This window comes from Manacus candei, unplaced genomic scaffold, assembly GCF_025592945.1.
Source record: "Manacus candei isolate 608988 ecotype Guabito, Panama unplaced genomic scaffold, ASM2559294v1 h1tg000005l, whole genome shotgun sequence".
NCBI lineage: Eukaryota > Metazoa > Chordata > Aves > Passeriformes > Pipridae > Manacus > Manacus candei.
Genome location: NW_026138053.1, coordinates 22858963 through 22873853, shown reverse-complemented (window position 1 = coordinate 22873853; position 14891 = coordinate 22858963). Strand labels below are relative to the sequence as shown.

The 14891-nt window shown below is 50.1% G+C and overlaps 1 protein-coding gene across 2 annotated transcripts in view; it reads right to left on the bottom strand.

Moving 5' to 3' along the window:
* Positions 1-14891, bottom strand: part of RXRG (retinoid X receptor gamma) — a 46453-nt gene that overhangs the window by 16735 nt on the left and 14827 nt on the right. The window contains exon 1 of one of the 2 annotated variants that reach the window (XM_051806604.1): positions 3125-3696. The exons of the other annotated variant lie outside the window; for it this stretch is intronic. Within the exon in view, the coding sequence (XP_051662564.1) occupies positions 3125-3173 (49 nt within the window). The 5' untranslated portion in view covers positions 3174-3696. Of the gene's footprint in view, positions 1-3124; positions 3697-14891 lie in introns of those variants that run through there. 2 annotated transcript variants of the gene reach the window in all.

Sequence of the window (14891 nt, the reverse complement as noted above, 5' to 3'; positions counted from 1 at the left end):
GAGTTGCCCAGTCACTGGATTTTCTCACACCTTTGCTGAGTCAAAGAGCCTTCTTCCATCTTGGCATCCGGAGTCATAGGAATAGACACAGCAAGCTATGACGTGCAGGAAAAAAGCATCCTGCAGGTCACAAAACCTGGGACCATCACACGTGAAAAAGGTGCCAGCCAGCCAGGCAGCAGCCCCACTCCAGGCACAATCTGGGTTTTCCTCTCCCTATCCCCCAAACGACCTGGCCTAACCCCGCTTTGCTTGGGAGAGCTGACAAGATTGCAGCCGGAGGTGGTGTGGCCACAGGCCAAGTTACATGAGTACTAATAAAAGAGACTTTGTGGAGGAGCCAAGTTAGTTCTTGTCCCCAACCAACTGTGCCAGAGAGTGCTCAGAGAGAGAGGACAGCCAGCACAGCATCTTTCCTTGCCCTGGGAGCTGGGCTTTGGGTGAAATGCATCCTTCAGGAGAATAAAAACATGTTTTGAAGCCCTTTTTTTGCTCCTATAGCTCAGTCCTAGAGCACATCTCCTGCTTTAGATGTTTAAGGGTGACTCATCTGAACACTTTCCCTGGTATTCTACAAACTCAACTGTAACATCTTAGAGTCTGTTTGTCCTTTTCACATCACAAATCACGTGCTTATGACCAATTTGTATATGTACTTCCTCAGACAAATTTGGTGGCATTACTCAGATAGCTACAATCAAAGTTTTATACACACACCATTGAAAACATATACTTTATTTCTAACTTAAATGCAGATAAAATTAATTTAAAGCATATGTAACAGCCACTTGAATGCAAAAAAAGGTAGCAAGTGCATGTTGGGTTTTTTTACTTTTTTCTCCCATTATGCTCAAAATGAAGCCCAGAATTTCAGGTAATCTGAAATGCAATAAGATCTAGACATGCCAAACAGCAGCAGTCACTTCACCTTAACTTTGCCCTCCAGCAACACAGTGCAAGAACAATGAATGTTACAAGCTGACACCCCAGCATGGACACTATCCTTTTTTACCACCCTGATGTCCTGCTTTACACAGGACCAGGAACAGTTTCATAGCTATTTTAAAGGAGGGAGTAGCAAGGACCATGAACATATTGCAGGCCTGATGCAGATGAAGGTTGCCTGCATGGGCTTTGTGGTGAGGATCCCAAGGTAGTGGGAAGCTGCCACACATCCCCTCCCTCCGTGGTCACCATGCTCTCTCCTGCTTCATCCCTCTCAAAGCCTGGCTGCCCTCTTGCACAGCCCATGGGCCCTAAAAAGTTATCTGGCCAGAGCAGCTATTGCTTTCTCAACCAGCCAAAAATCCCTCTCTGCAGACCCAACACTCCAAGGAAAGGCGGCTCCCACACCATCAAGATGTCTCAGGGTCATGGAAGCCCTCTGGTTTTGAGGGGAGTGCAGGTGTGAGTGGTAACCTGTATCCAGGGACCACAGGACAGCCCGGAGTGACTGCTTTAAAGCAGCCCTAACAAAACTTGGCCAATGCTTTTGCACCTCTGTCAGTTCACCTGCAGAAATCACCTCTGTTTCTAACGCCAAGTTACAAATAGGGTAAAACACCAGTTAAACATACTTATAATGAAAGTTGAAGTCCCAATATATTGAACTGCTGGTGGGCTGGAGAATAGCCCCTTCACCTTTATTGGTGGGACAGAAATCCCTCTGTTCCTACTATCATTTTCCTCTCCTAAAAATCTCCCAAAGGCTCTTCTGAGCACCGTGACCCCTGTCCCTACAGGGATCTGTGCCTGGTTTCTGTGAAGATCAGTTTGAATGTCACTTTCCTCTCAGTTCCTTGCAAATCTGTAATACTCAATAAATTAAACACAAATAACACTTTCATTGTTTTAGTCTTATTGCAGCAATAGGAGAGAGTTCAGCTTGTCTTTGCTTGTTTCTTAAAAACACCAGTGAGCAATAGATTCTTCCAACGAGTCATCTCTTTTCTGCAGAAACAGCCTAAAAAGGTATTTTGGAAAGTCAAGCGCTTGTGAAACTTGCAGATGACTTGATGCAATACCAGTGACTTTTCTGGAGTTGGAGAATTACCAGAGGTGAGCATCTGGTGCAAGAGGGAGGGGGAAAAACCATACACATAGTGGGAACATCCCATGTGCAATTCCATGTCTGCATGAACCTTTTCTCTAGCAGAGAAATAACAGGCTGATGTGCACAGCCTGGGGGCCTCCAGAGCAAGACTTGGAGGCATTTACCCACCTTCAAGGGCTGGGAACAACTTTTCCATAGTAAGACTTTCCACATCCATAAACAACAATGCATCTAAATTTCCTGGAGCAGCACCAGTACTTCTGTCAGCAGTCAATACATGGGTGCTCCCAACCCCTCACAGCCAAGCACTCCAACCTGTTCACTCCCTGCCTTGGTTGGGGAGCACCCAGCAGATCCTCAACCTCTCTCCCACGTTAGGACAAGAGAAATAACTTCAGATAAAAATAATGAGCGAGCTCCAGTAATTCCAAAGTCCATTTCCCAAGAGCAGCTGTGGTTTCTGCAACCAGAACTCGCTCACACCAGTGTGCATGGGGGTATCACAGCCTTGCAGCCCCAGCCCTTTGCTGTCTCCCTGGGCAGCCTCACTTGGCTAATCTGACACAGCTTCACACGATTATGGTGGTATCTGTGTCACAAGAGCAGGACACAGCCACTAGGCAAGGAAAGAGCCCGCTTAAGATTTTCTTGGGGGGTGCTTTATGTTCTAAAAGTAATTTTTTCCTCCGACAACTTAATAAAAATGAAATCCAAAAGATGCTTACTGGGTTTAATCCTGCTCTTTCAATGAATAGATTCAGTCCCTCACACGTGGACACATACATGCATCACCCAAATTATATACTAAACTTCAAAGTAGAGCGCAATGGTTTGACTCAAGCCTGCATAATTTCAGGCAGCCTGGTTTGGCTGTGCAGAAGTTCACAGCACACATAACCACAGGACAGCTTCGACCACAAGCACACAGGCACCGCAGGTTACAGCCACATACGAGCTAGGTTAAACACGTTTTTAAATTCCCTTTACCCCCCCCCTCACAGCCCTACTGTGGGATCAGTTCCTCCACCTAACCCAGAAGGCACAGATTGCAAACGCAAGTAAAATACTTACTGCCAAAGCCTGCAGGAAACTTAATGAAGTGAGGATAATTCCCATACATGTTTAATCTTCAGTTCATCGCTTGCCTTTCTAAACACAACTGCCTGCTCTAACTTCAAAGCTGCCCGGAGCGCAGCGCAGCCCGCCGGGGTCGGGACATGGCTCTGCAGGAGCAGGGGCTCTCGGAGGGTGCCAGGGCAGCTGCCTCCTCCCGTGGCCTCATCCTTGCTTCACGCCGGCAGCAGCTGCTCGCCGGGATGAGACATGCTCTTGTTCGCCGCCGCTCAGGGCTGGCTCCCGTGCTCAGCTGTCTCGGCTCCCTGCAAATTCACGGCGGACCGTCCAGGGAGCATAATCGCCCGGATAAGATGCCAATCAATGCATGACGGCTCCGGTATAGATCAGAAATTGGGAGGAGGGGGAGAGGTTAAGTCGTTTAGGGGAGGAGCATCGTGGGGAAGGAGGCGGCGGGGGGGCTTTGCTTTTCCACCAGTGGAGACTCGCTGCAGTGTATTAGTTACACCAGCCCCAGCCATGTGGAGGGTTCTCTGGCCAGGCGAAGGACCAACCCTCACCCAGATGATGACGATGACGATGATGATGGGCTGGCCAACAGCTCATGTGCAACCAACCCAGCGCTTTGGGGCTAGGGCTGTGCAGGAACAGAGCTCCACACTCCCATCCCACACCAAACCATGCCTCAGCTGTGCTCCCAACATCGCGTCGTGGCCCCGTGGTGCTGGACTGCAGTCACCCCTAGGAAATGCAGCCCTGATGGACTGAGGAGGACCAGGACCTTCTTGGGACTAGTGGAGCTAGAAGTTCAATTCCCATTCCCTACTCCACCCAAAGGAGTCCAAAAAATACCCAAATCACACAAAAAAAGCATCATTAACCAGTTGCTAAAGCTGCATGGGATGAGAAGAGGTGGGACACAGGACAGAACCCTAGGGGCTCAATCTGTGCCACACAGGGTCATAAAGTGTTCACAGCCATGGCAGCAGAGCGCAGTACACTTCACAGACAGTCCCATACTTACATCCATAACTTCAGTTTAATGCCCACCCATCCTGACAATGAAGTTCTGCAGAAAAGGAGTAGAAATAAACAAAAATAAGTAGCCAGTTGCCAGACTGGGACAAAGCTACATGCAGTCTCCAGCATTGCCTCCTCCTGGTACTCTGAAGCAGGAGCAGTTCCCTGCCTCACAAGCCCCCTACCAAACCCATGCAATTCTGGGGAAAGGCAGGGATGCAAGCAACAGCACAGCCCTCTATTTATGGTTTCTGATCTGGGAGACTTCAAATGAAGTCACCTCAAAGGAACGGAAGAGAGAAGAATTTTGCTAAAGGTTATAAAGCAAACAGAGACCAAGACCACATGTGTGTTGGAAGAAAAGGTGGGTTGCAGCCCTATTGTTGGCACAAGCCACGTGGCAGAGAAAGGGGGCACGGGGCTAGCAAGGGCCTTTGCCTTCCCAGGGAGAGCACAAACCATCCCCACATACAGGGTGGAGGGCATGCCATGCAAACAGCAAGACAAAATGAGGGAAGAGCAGATTAGGATGTTTGGCATCCTTCAAGGGCCTTCTGGCACTTGGCTCCCTTCCGGACACCCAAGGACCCATGCTGCCCTTTGGCACTAAACATGCTGGAAGAAAGGCATGGAATATGCCAGCCCAGCAGCAGCTCAGGCAGATGCTGACTGAGGTGCTGTCAACCCTGAGATACCACGTGTGAGGAGAAGGAAAGGTTACCCTTGTTAGCTCTGTTTCTTCCTTCGCTCTCAGACATTGCCATATCCATTTATCTCTAGCTAGAGTTTAAGCAAGGGAAAGGGCTTTTCCCTCCCTCATATTAACAACTTTTAAATTATTTTTAAAAGGTGATTTGGTTTCCTCCCATTTCTGCTCTGCACCTGTGTTTGATGACTTGGTTATGTGCAGTATCAGGAGGATACTGTGACACGGATGTACAGCTCTTTACGGGCAGCAGTTACATCATATCGACTCCAGGACTTTTGAGTTTACCTGGGAATGGGAAGGTAACATTTGGGAGTGCATCTCCATGTAGCAGAACAAATGGATAACCTGCCTGCTGTCAAGAGTGAGGAGGTTTGCAGGCAGTAGTATCAGCATTCTGTATAGCCCATTAGCTCTAGCACAGGTTTACACATGCTGGCTTTTCTCACAGATTAAAAAAAAAAAAAAAAAGGAGATCAGTATTCAGAGTAGGTTCTACTGAGGCAAAAAACCCAAGCAACTGCAGTCTCACAGGGGGAATACAAACAGCAGAGATCACTCTTGTATCTTCTATCTGGCCACCTTTCACATCTCATTTGTTTTATTGCACAAACATTAATGGCACTGCAGAACTGTTTCAGGGGAGAACAGGCAGCTGAGCACCACGGTTACACATCTCAAGGTTTGAGTTCCAGGGAAGGGAGACCAGAGGGTTTGATAACCACCACAAGAGCATAACACAGCAGCGTCTAATTGTGGTGCTATGTCCTGTCCCACTCCCTGTTCAGCTGAGCTTGTGTCCTCCCCTGCCACCACTGCAATATACAACAAGGACATCCTCAGCAAACACCCTCAGCAAGGGCCAGTCATCCAGCCAGTGTTCACAGCTTCATCCAGGTGCAGAAGATGTAGGCACAGCTCCTGTTTCAGTGGGTGCTGCCCCACATTCCACCCTGTCTAATCCCAGCGACATCAATGCCAGAAACCGCAGGATTTCTAACCTGTAGGAAAAGTTTGCTATTTCAGGATAACACTGGTTTTGCTTCTGGTGCTGTCCTTTAACAGCCACACTGGGGATCCTTGTTGGGGCCAGGAGACAAGAGCCAGGCACAAGCCAGGGATGCCTCAGCAGGCAGAGACCCAGGGCACTGCTGAGGAACAGGCTGCAAGGTGGCTTGTTTCAATCTCCAGATAGAAAATTGGATTTCTCAGCAGAGCAAGTTTTTTTCCTCTGTGACAAGACTGAAAGAAACATTTTTCAATCAAAAACCCCAGCAAACAATCTGCTTCCAAAAGAAGTGATTTTCACACCCTCAATAAGATCCAAGATTTCCACATAAGAGAGGGACTTTGTGCAGCCCCACACAACAACCTGCCAAGGGGATGTTTCTCTGATCTGGTGTTACAGGAAAGCTCTGGCATGATGGGAAGCCTGCCTGTCCAGCACCCCCTCGGAAACCTTTCCTATCATCTGTCCATCACCCTGCAGAGATGCACCAGGGCCATCTATCCCCAGTCCCCAAGTGCCCACCAGCACTCAGAACCGAGACGCTGTTTTGAGACAAATCTGCTCTTGCACAACAGTTCTGCTTCCACCTGCTTGAGTCACACCTCCCTATCTTCCCAGGCTGGCTCATCCATTGCCCTCAGGCCAGACAAGAGGGTTGTGCCCTCGCCAAGCAGCCGTGGGACGGAGCAGAGCAGAGCCAAGCTGCATGTTCAGTTCAGCCCCAGCAGCTCCGGGCACAGGGAGGTGTGAGCAGTGAAGCAGCTTTGCGTTCTAAGCACCAACCGTGCTGAGATTTACTAGTACCATTAATTCTTACCCACCACACGGGATCTCAGCAGCTTTAACTCCATGCTAATGAAGTTTTAGTAGGGAATTATTTTTATTGATCTGCCCAGAGCAAAGAGCCTGATTTTAGTCCAGCTCCGTCAGCACACCCTTCCCCATAGCTCTTTTCTTTCAGCTTAAAAGAAAGGGGAGAGGAAAGAAGACAAAATATCTCTGAGCTCCTTAAAAAGGTTGGCAGTCCCAAGCAGTAAGTGGATTACTTTATTGATTTTTAGCAGATCTGGGTTAGTGAGTGCTTAGTGCTGCAGAACACATGCACACACTGAGCAACTTCAAGGAAAACCCTCCAGGCCCTTTCCTCAGGCAAGTCAAGCATCAGGCAATTAACTTAGGAGACCACCATGGATTTTTGAGTGTGGAGAAGCTCCAGCCCCTGTACCCAAATCAGTCTGTGACAGACAGACTCCAGGAGCCAGTCCAGTCTCTCTTAAGCAGTGCTGCAGGACCATACAGGAGGCAGCCCCCAGTTTCTACTAGAATATAACAATGCACTGCTTCAGGTGTTTTTATTCCACCACCTCCCCTTATGTAAAAGGAGAAGACTATGACTGCCACTGTCAATTTAGGAAGGAAAACTATTGTTGTGCTGCACCCAGATGGGACTCAGTGCTGCTGATGGGCATCCAGCAGCCACACCTGGGGGCATCAGTCAGAGCAGGACTCCCAACAAAGCAGTGCTGCTCGAGCCAGCAGAGAAGCTAATGTCCTGTTGGGATCCCCAACTCACTCACCTCCCAGTTAGCTTTCCAAGGCCACTGTACTGCAGACAGTACTTCAGCAGTGTGTTGGAATAGCATCTCAAAGAGCTCCTGGTACTACTCCACCAAGCCTTTTAAGATGCTGGTCTCTGGTGCCAGACCCTAAACATGGAAGGCTTACCATTTATTCCACCCTGCCCCAGAACCAGGAAAGCTAAAAATTAAACATGGTCCCTTTCCTACAGCTGCACATGTATCTTCCTCCTGACACTGCTCCAGAATGAGAGACTCCCAGAGAAAACCCACTGCCCATGGGGTGTTGTTGTTAGAGCTGGGCCTCCCTTCACAGGGATAGTAAAGTAGCAATAGGGGCTACCAGGTTGAGAGCCCCAGGAGCCAAAATGCCCATTTTCCTCCCTGCTGGCCTCGAAGGGCAGACACACAGACACCAAGTGACATGCTCAGAGCCAAACAGGGAGTCAGCAGCAGAGCAGGGACTTGAATATGGGTTTGTCCAGGCTAACCAGTGGACTGAGCCAACCTTATTCATCTGTTGTACTGGTTGGCATTGGCCTGGTACAGGCAAAAGTCATCAAAAGGCAAGGTGCCTCCTGTGATTCCCTGGAGATGGAGAGGAAGGGGGCTGCTGCATCAGCCCTTCCCCACCTAGCCCTGCCCTTTCTCACCACTGTCTCATGTCCAGCAATAACCACAGACACCAAGCTAATGAAATTACCCCCAGAGCCCCACCAGGCTAATGCAATTACCAGCAGCAGCACATTCAAACAGCAGCACCACAACCACACCTGCAGTAACACAGTCTGCCCTCTCCTTCTTCCCAGGCCTTCCCTATCTCTCCCCGAGCCGTACAATTGCCACCCAACGTGTCCTCTCCCCAAGGTCTGGAGGGCAGGGGCCACCAATCCCAGTGCCAGGCTGCTCCAGGGAGGGCACTGCCTACCTTGCAGGAAGCACCGTCCCACGCAGCCAAGCGCAGCCTCCGAGGGCAAATAATTCCCAGCGTGTTTAAACCTTGGGAGACCTTCAATTACCAGCACCATAATGAGGCCCTGGACACTAATCAGCGGTGTCACCGAATCCTCTTACGCCTGCCTAAGCACCTCCAGCAGCTTTGCTGGTTGCAGAGCCCAGCTGCCCACTCCTGCAGGGAATTACCTCCCCAGACAGGCACCAGTGGTGGCACATGCACATTTTGACACAGGTGCAGGCAAGACACTTACAGACATCGGTGCCAGCGTGACAAGAGATACCTGAGCAAGGCCTCTGCCCACCTGGGACAAAGCCCACATTGGAGATTCACTGGAGTAGATAAACATTACTAAACTAGTAGAGAAGATATTTTAATGCTACTGCTCCCTATTTGAGATGCAAAGGGCAGGTTTACATCTGTACCATCAAGCCGAGCTCCTTCCCTGAGACGCTCCAAGAGAGTTTTGAGCTCCTAACTGTGGATGGCAGGTGACCCCGTCTCGCTTCGCTCCTCTGCTCTGGCACTGGTTCACGGGGCGACAGGCAGCTCCCTCCGCACATCCGCTCTGACTCACGCTTTCTTCTCCAACAATACACTTTTTAATATCATGCGGGGAGCAAAAACAACAGGTCCACTATAACGCCGAGATATCCCGAGGCAGAAAACCCATTCGGAGCCCAGCTAGAGAGAGTCAAGTCAATTAGACACTTTCTGGGGCGTCAAGCTGCCAACAATCGCAGCCTTTGTACCAGCAAAGAATCACTGCCTATGTGCTTCCCAGAGACTCCCCCTTGACAGAGCAGAAAGGTCAGCAGTGGTAGCGTCATGGAAAAGCAGGCAACAAAGTATTCCTGGGAAGGTGGATCCCAAAAAGTAGCCATTTGGACCCTCTGAAAAATATTTTTTTTTTTTTGTCATAAGCATCCATTGCCTTGGGTTGGGTTTGCAAGGGAATAAGCAAGCCCATAACTGATCAAGGGAAGCAAGTTGTGTAATCTTTTTGGATTTCAGTAAAGATTTCGATACTGTCTCTCCCAGCATGTTTCTGAACAAAATGCCCAGCCCACAGCTGGATAAACACATCAGGCAGTGGGTGAGCTGTTGGTTCACAGAGTGTAACACTGAATGGGGTAACATCAGACTGGCCACTTGTCACTAGTGGGATTCCACAGGGCTCCATCTTGGGCTGAGTGCTCTTCAACATCTTCATAAATGACTTGGACGCAGGACTGAAAGGGATACTGAGCAAGTCTGCAGATGACAAAAAACTGGGAGGAGCTGTTGGCTCCCTCGAAGTCAGGGAGGCCCTGCAGAGAGACCTTGACAAATCAGAGGACTGGGTAGTCACCAACAGAGGAAGTTCAACAAGGGGAAGTGCCAGATTCTGCACCTGGGATGGGCCAACCCTCAGTGTACTGGGGAATGAGATGCTGGAAAGAAGTGCTGGGAAAGGGACCTGAGGGCCTTGGTCAATGGCCAGTTGGCCATGAGTCAGCAGTGCCCTGGCAGCCAGGAAGGCCAACCATGTCCTGGGGGGCATCAGGCAAAGCATCACCAGCCAGGTGAGGGAGGGGAGTGTCCTGCTCTGCTCTGCACTGGGGCGGCCTCACCTTGAATATTGTGGCAGTTTTGGGCAGCACAATATAAGAAAGATATTAAGCCATCAGAGAGTGTCCAAAGGAAGGCAAAAAAGATGGTGAAGGCCCTTGAGGGGAAGCGGTGTGAGGAACAGCTGAGGCCACTTGTTCTGTTCAGTCTGGAGAAGAGGAGACTGAGGGGAGACCTCATCTGCTGGACCTGGCACGTGCTGAAGGCCACCAGGGAGGGAAAGGTCTTGTCACAGCATTGCCCTGCACAAGGCCACAAAGGGCTCCCACCTGCATCCCCCCAGCAGGTGCCACAGCTTGCTGTGCACCTGGGGGCTTTGCTTGCTACTCTCACGCTGTGCATCCCCACGTTCATGCTTTTACATTTCCTCCTGCTTCGGCAAGTGCAAAACTCCAGAGACAACCTGTCAATCTCCATCACATCCGGCTGGCTCAGATGGTCTATTTATACCAGACAGGCAAATGTGGCTGTCTTGGAGCTCAAGGTAACAAGGGTTATTCCTGCACTGAGTAGCTCCTTTCTCAGGGGAGGAAGGCTTGAAGGTATCCAAGAGGAACAGCTTCACCTCAAGGGCTAGCACCAATACCTTCACAGGTGAGGTCATAGCCATGGGTCCCAAGGTCTAAGCCAGGCCCCAAAAGCCCAGAAGGTTGATAATTGTCATAAAACACCTAATCCCAGGACCCTCTGTATCCTGCCATGGGAGGGGGGAGATCAGCATGTGCTTTTGGATTTCTAATCCAGGTCTTTCCAAGCCAGAAAGGCCACAGCTTCAAGCTTGCACACACTTTGTTTCACCACTGAGCACTGCCTGGATCAGGTGTGAACATCTGACTTCACACTGTCACATTAATGCCATAGTGAGGGCTCCAGCTTTCTCTGAATCACTCCTGTCTCTCCTTTTATGTCTCCCATATAGCCTGCTCTCTGGCAGCCAGCATATCTGATCCAGGATAAAGCCTGCCTTATCAAATTGGCCCATTACTGTCATTTGAAAAGATCTGTGGAAGGAGGCAGCACTACACCAGATTAGCACTGTGAGTCACACAGCCACAGAGCTTTTGATCTGGACTAAGGGCCCAAAAGCCACATTCACCATGTCACTAAGGTGCAGCTCCTGTCAGCACTTCTCAGCCACCTGCCTTTGAGTTTAGTCCTTCCTCCAGTCAAAGAGACATTTTAAAAAAGCCACAGTGGGATGGTGGGGCTGCTGCCCCTCCTATAGGATGCTTGCAGCTCCTTGGGAACCAGGCAGCTTACTTGGATCCCATTTCCACTTCATTTCTGCAGATGCCACTGGCTCATTAATCCCTTTTTCAGTAGATTTCAGCCTGTCGATTGGGTCCCCTGAAAGCAAAGAAGGAAATCAAATATCACAAAAACCCAAGTGTGTCTGCATGAAAGAGGGAGAGGCAGGTTTCTCAAAGCTTTGCTGTCCTCTCTAATGCACAAAAATCACCAGCTTCTGTAATGACACAGTCTTCCTGGGGATGGCTCTCCTGAGCTCCACTGAGTTTCAAGCAGTCTTGGAACAAGTTTTCATTGCTCCAAATACTCTGATACAGCAAACCTGGCCTAGCACTACCAGCACAGCAATTCTGCACACTGCAAGCTCCCAGCTCACACCTAAGATACCTCTCAGTCACCAGGGGAAAAAAGCCCACCCCCAGCACATAATAAACCAATCCCCATCTCTGCCTAAAGACACACCCATGTCCAGGCTCTGCTGCAAACACGCCTTTGCAGCCTATTCCCAAACAGCAGATCCAGAGGCACGGCAGTTGGAAGAAATGAAGCAAAACCAAGTTTTGTTGCCCAAGTACATGAGGCATAAAATGCATTTAAGATGAGCTGAAGCCCAAAGAACCCCCTTCATTAACTGGCAGTAAAAAAAAAGACAGGAGAGGGGGATATAAAGACCTCACCTTAGCCCTCACTGTCTCTGCCTCCGCTGGTGGCTCAAACCACTCCACTCTTGGTAGTTTGCATCTGACCCCTAAGCCATGCAGGCACTTCCAATTCACAGAAAAGCAACAGGTTCATTTTGAGATAATCTCCTTTTAGGTACAACCAATTTCGGTTCAAGAATCTGCCAGCCCAGTCTGTTTGACATTCAGAGGACTGAGCCATCTCTTTGCCTTGCCCACACAGACACACATCTCTCACTGTTGTTCTAGCAGCTATCCTTCCCCAGGACTCGCCTTCCAGTGGCAGCAGAAGGGAGACAAACACAACATGAAACTCAGCCAAAATGTTCTCCCACAAGATCGGTTCCTCAATGTTTCCCTGCAGAAAATGTTTAAAACCCTCCCTGTGCAACCGAGGGGTGGGTAAGGAGCCAGCTACAGTGAGCATCCCTCTCCTCATCAATGTGTTCCACTGCCTTTCAAACATATTCTTCTCCCAAAAACCACGTGTTCTCCTGCACCAAATGGAAAATCCACTGGTAGTTAAAGCCATGGGAACATGACAAAATTCCCTGTGCCTCAAAGAAAGGAACAGCTCTGGATCAAGACAAGGACAGACCACACTTCACAGAGCCAAGACAGCCCAGCAGTGAGGAGCAAGCATGTGAAGAATTTGCAGGGATGTGGAATGACATGCTGTCACTGTCAAATATCTGTTCTCTGCCCCTCAACTTCTTCCAAGCAGAAAGAGAGAGAAAAGAGCTCCAGCCACATGTTTTGGCCCTTTCCTTTCGAGCCTCTGAGCAGAAGGAGCAGCTTCTGCACAGCAGAAGCAGAGAAAGGACCTGGGATGATGTGGGCACAGCAAAACATGCTCAAGTACTGGCACTGCTCTGATGTGCACTGGCTTAAGTCAGCTTATTAAAGCAACCCTGGAAGATCCCAGAGCAGCTTCTCCACAAAGCTGTCTCCTCTGCCAGCCAGACACATCCTAGTTGAAAAATCTGGAACCCAGTTCCTTATAAGGCCTTAAGCTTTCCAGACCAGCAGCACAGCCGCAAAGTTTGGTTAATTCACTAGTCCCAGAGTCTGTCCTGATAGTTGCAAAGATTGGCACTTCCCATCAGATAGTTCCCAAGCACAGTTTGTGAGTCAGTAAGGGATGTTCCCACAGGGAACTCCGGTCATTTAAGAGCCAAGCCATACCCACACATACCAGTCTCCATGGCTCATTTAATTAACGAGGCTTTTAAATCATACCTATCCACTAAATCTTTCATCCCCAGAACCTAAAACCCAGGGCAACAAAGACCCAACATTTCAAGCATCCCAGAAATTGTGCAAGACACATCCCTCGGTGCCCCAAGTACTTCTCTGAAGTACTGGGCATTTGTGCCAGGTGGGAAGCTTTCCAGAAAAGCTGCTCCCCCAAAGACACAGGCTACTTCAAGATCCCACAAGCAAAGCAGACCCAGGAAACATGTTTACATGCCATACTTTGGCACACAACCTCTAACCTAGGATAACCCAGTAGCAAGGGAAGATGGATATTGATGAACCCTTGGTCAGGTGAAAGGGAAGAGCTAAAACAGTCGAGGGCCTCAGCTGACACCAACAGACACACCTCTCTGACAAACAAAACTATCCCATTTGCAATACCCAAGAGCCGCCCCGGTGCCTCTTCCTGGCTGGAAACCAGGTGGTGTGGGCTGGGTCCCAGGACCCCAAGCAAGCAAACCCAAAAGCAGAATCTCTGTCAGAGCTCTCCACATCTCCTGGTCTTATAGAAAGATGCAATTTTCTGTGCATTCCTAAACTACCTCCAGGCAAGAATCTCCCAAAATCTCCCCCATCATCTGTAACCATAGCTGGAGAAGAGCCTTGCTCGTGTTTGCTGAGCACCTTGCACAGCCACTCCCTTGGAGCAGCCACATTTCTGGCCCTTGTAACAAGTCAGCAATAAGAAAAGGCCATTTAGACCCATCACCATGTATGTGGCAGTGAATGGGGCCAGAGCTGCCAGAGAACAGCCAGGCAAGGGCCAGTCAGTGCTTGGCAGGGATGTCTGTGCAGATATCACTGTAGATTTTGGGGGTAGCCAGTCCTGGACCCACACAGTTATCAGTGATGGAAGCAGCTGAACAGTTCAGGGCAGAGGCTGCTGGCACATACCTGATGGAGGAAAGACACTTGAGCACACTCTGCTCCTATACTCTCTTGAAGCATCCATCATTTGCAAGATGGATGGACCTTTGGCCTGTCTGACTGCTTTTCACACGCACAAGATGCTCTCACCAGGCCCACACAGCTCCGACCTACCCCAAGTCCAAGTCCCAGCTACACACAGAGGGTAAATAAATAAACATCACAGGCCCAGATTCAAACCACAGCATCCCCCTTTCAGCCTGAAGAGGAAGGCAGTGAGGATGCAAGGACGCTTGATGCGAGATGAGATGTGACCACTCCCTGCCATCCCAGGCTCCAAAGGGCTCTTGTCTCCCCGGCCACCTGCCCCATCCATCCCCTGCTGAGCAGGCACAGCCACCCCCAGGGCACCTGCAGCCCTGTGCGTGCAGCCAGCCAGGGACGGCTCCCCAGCCGGCACATCAGCCCTCCCCACGGGCTGACTCTCTGCACGAGATACCTGTCAGGGGCAGGGATCATCGCCTAGCACAGAAACAGGGCTGAGCTCTTCCCAGCTCCCCCACCATGGGTCAGCAGGGCTCAGACAGCTCCATGTGTGCGATGTGGAGGCAAGGCTGGCCAGCTCTGCTGAGTGGGATGGGCAGTTTTGCACCTCAAGTGCCCAAGGTGCTGGTGCAACTGGGGAGAAGCCCCTGCTACCCAGGTGGTGGCCTGTCGGGGGACAGGTCTGCAAATGCACCCTCTTCTCCCTCAGCAGGACTCAGTGCCCTCTTTCACAACCCAGAGCATTTGGAGGGGAAGTATTCACCTGCTCCAGGGTCCCTCTTGACTTCT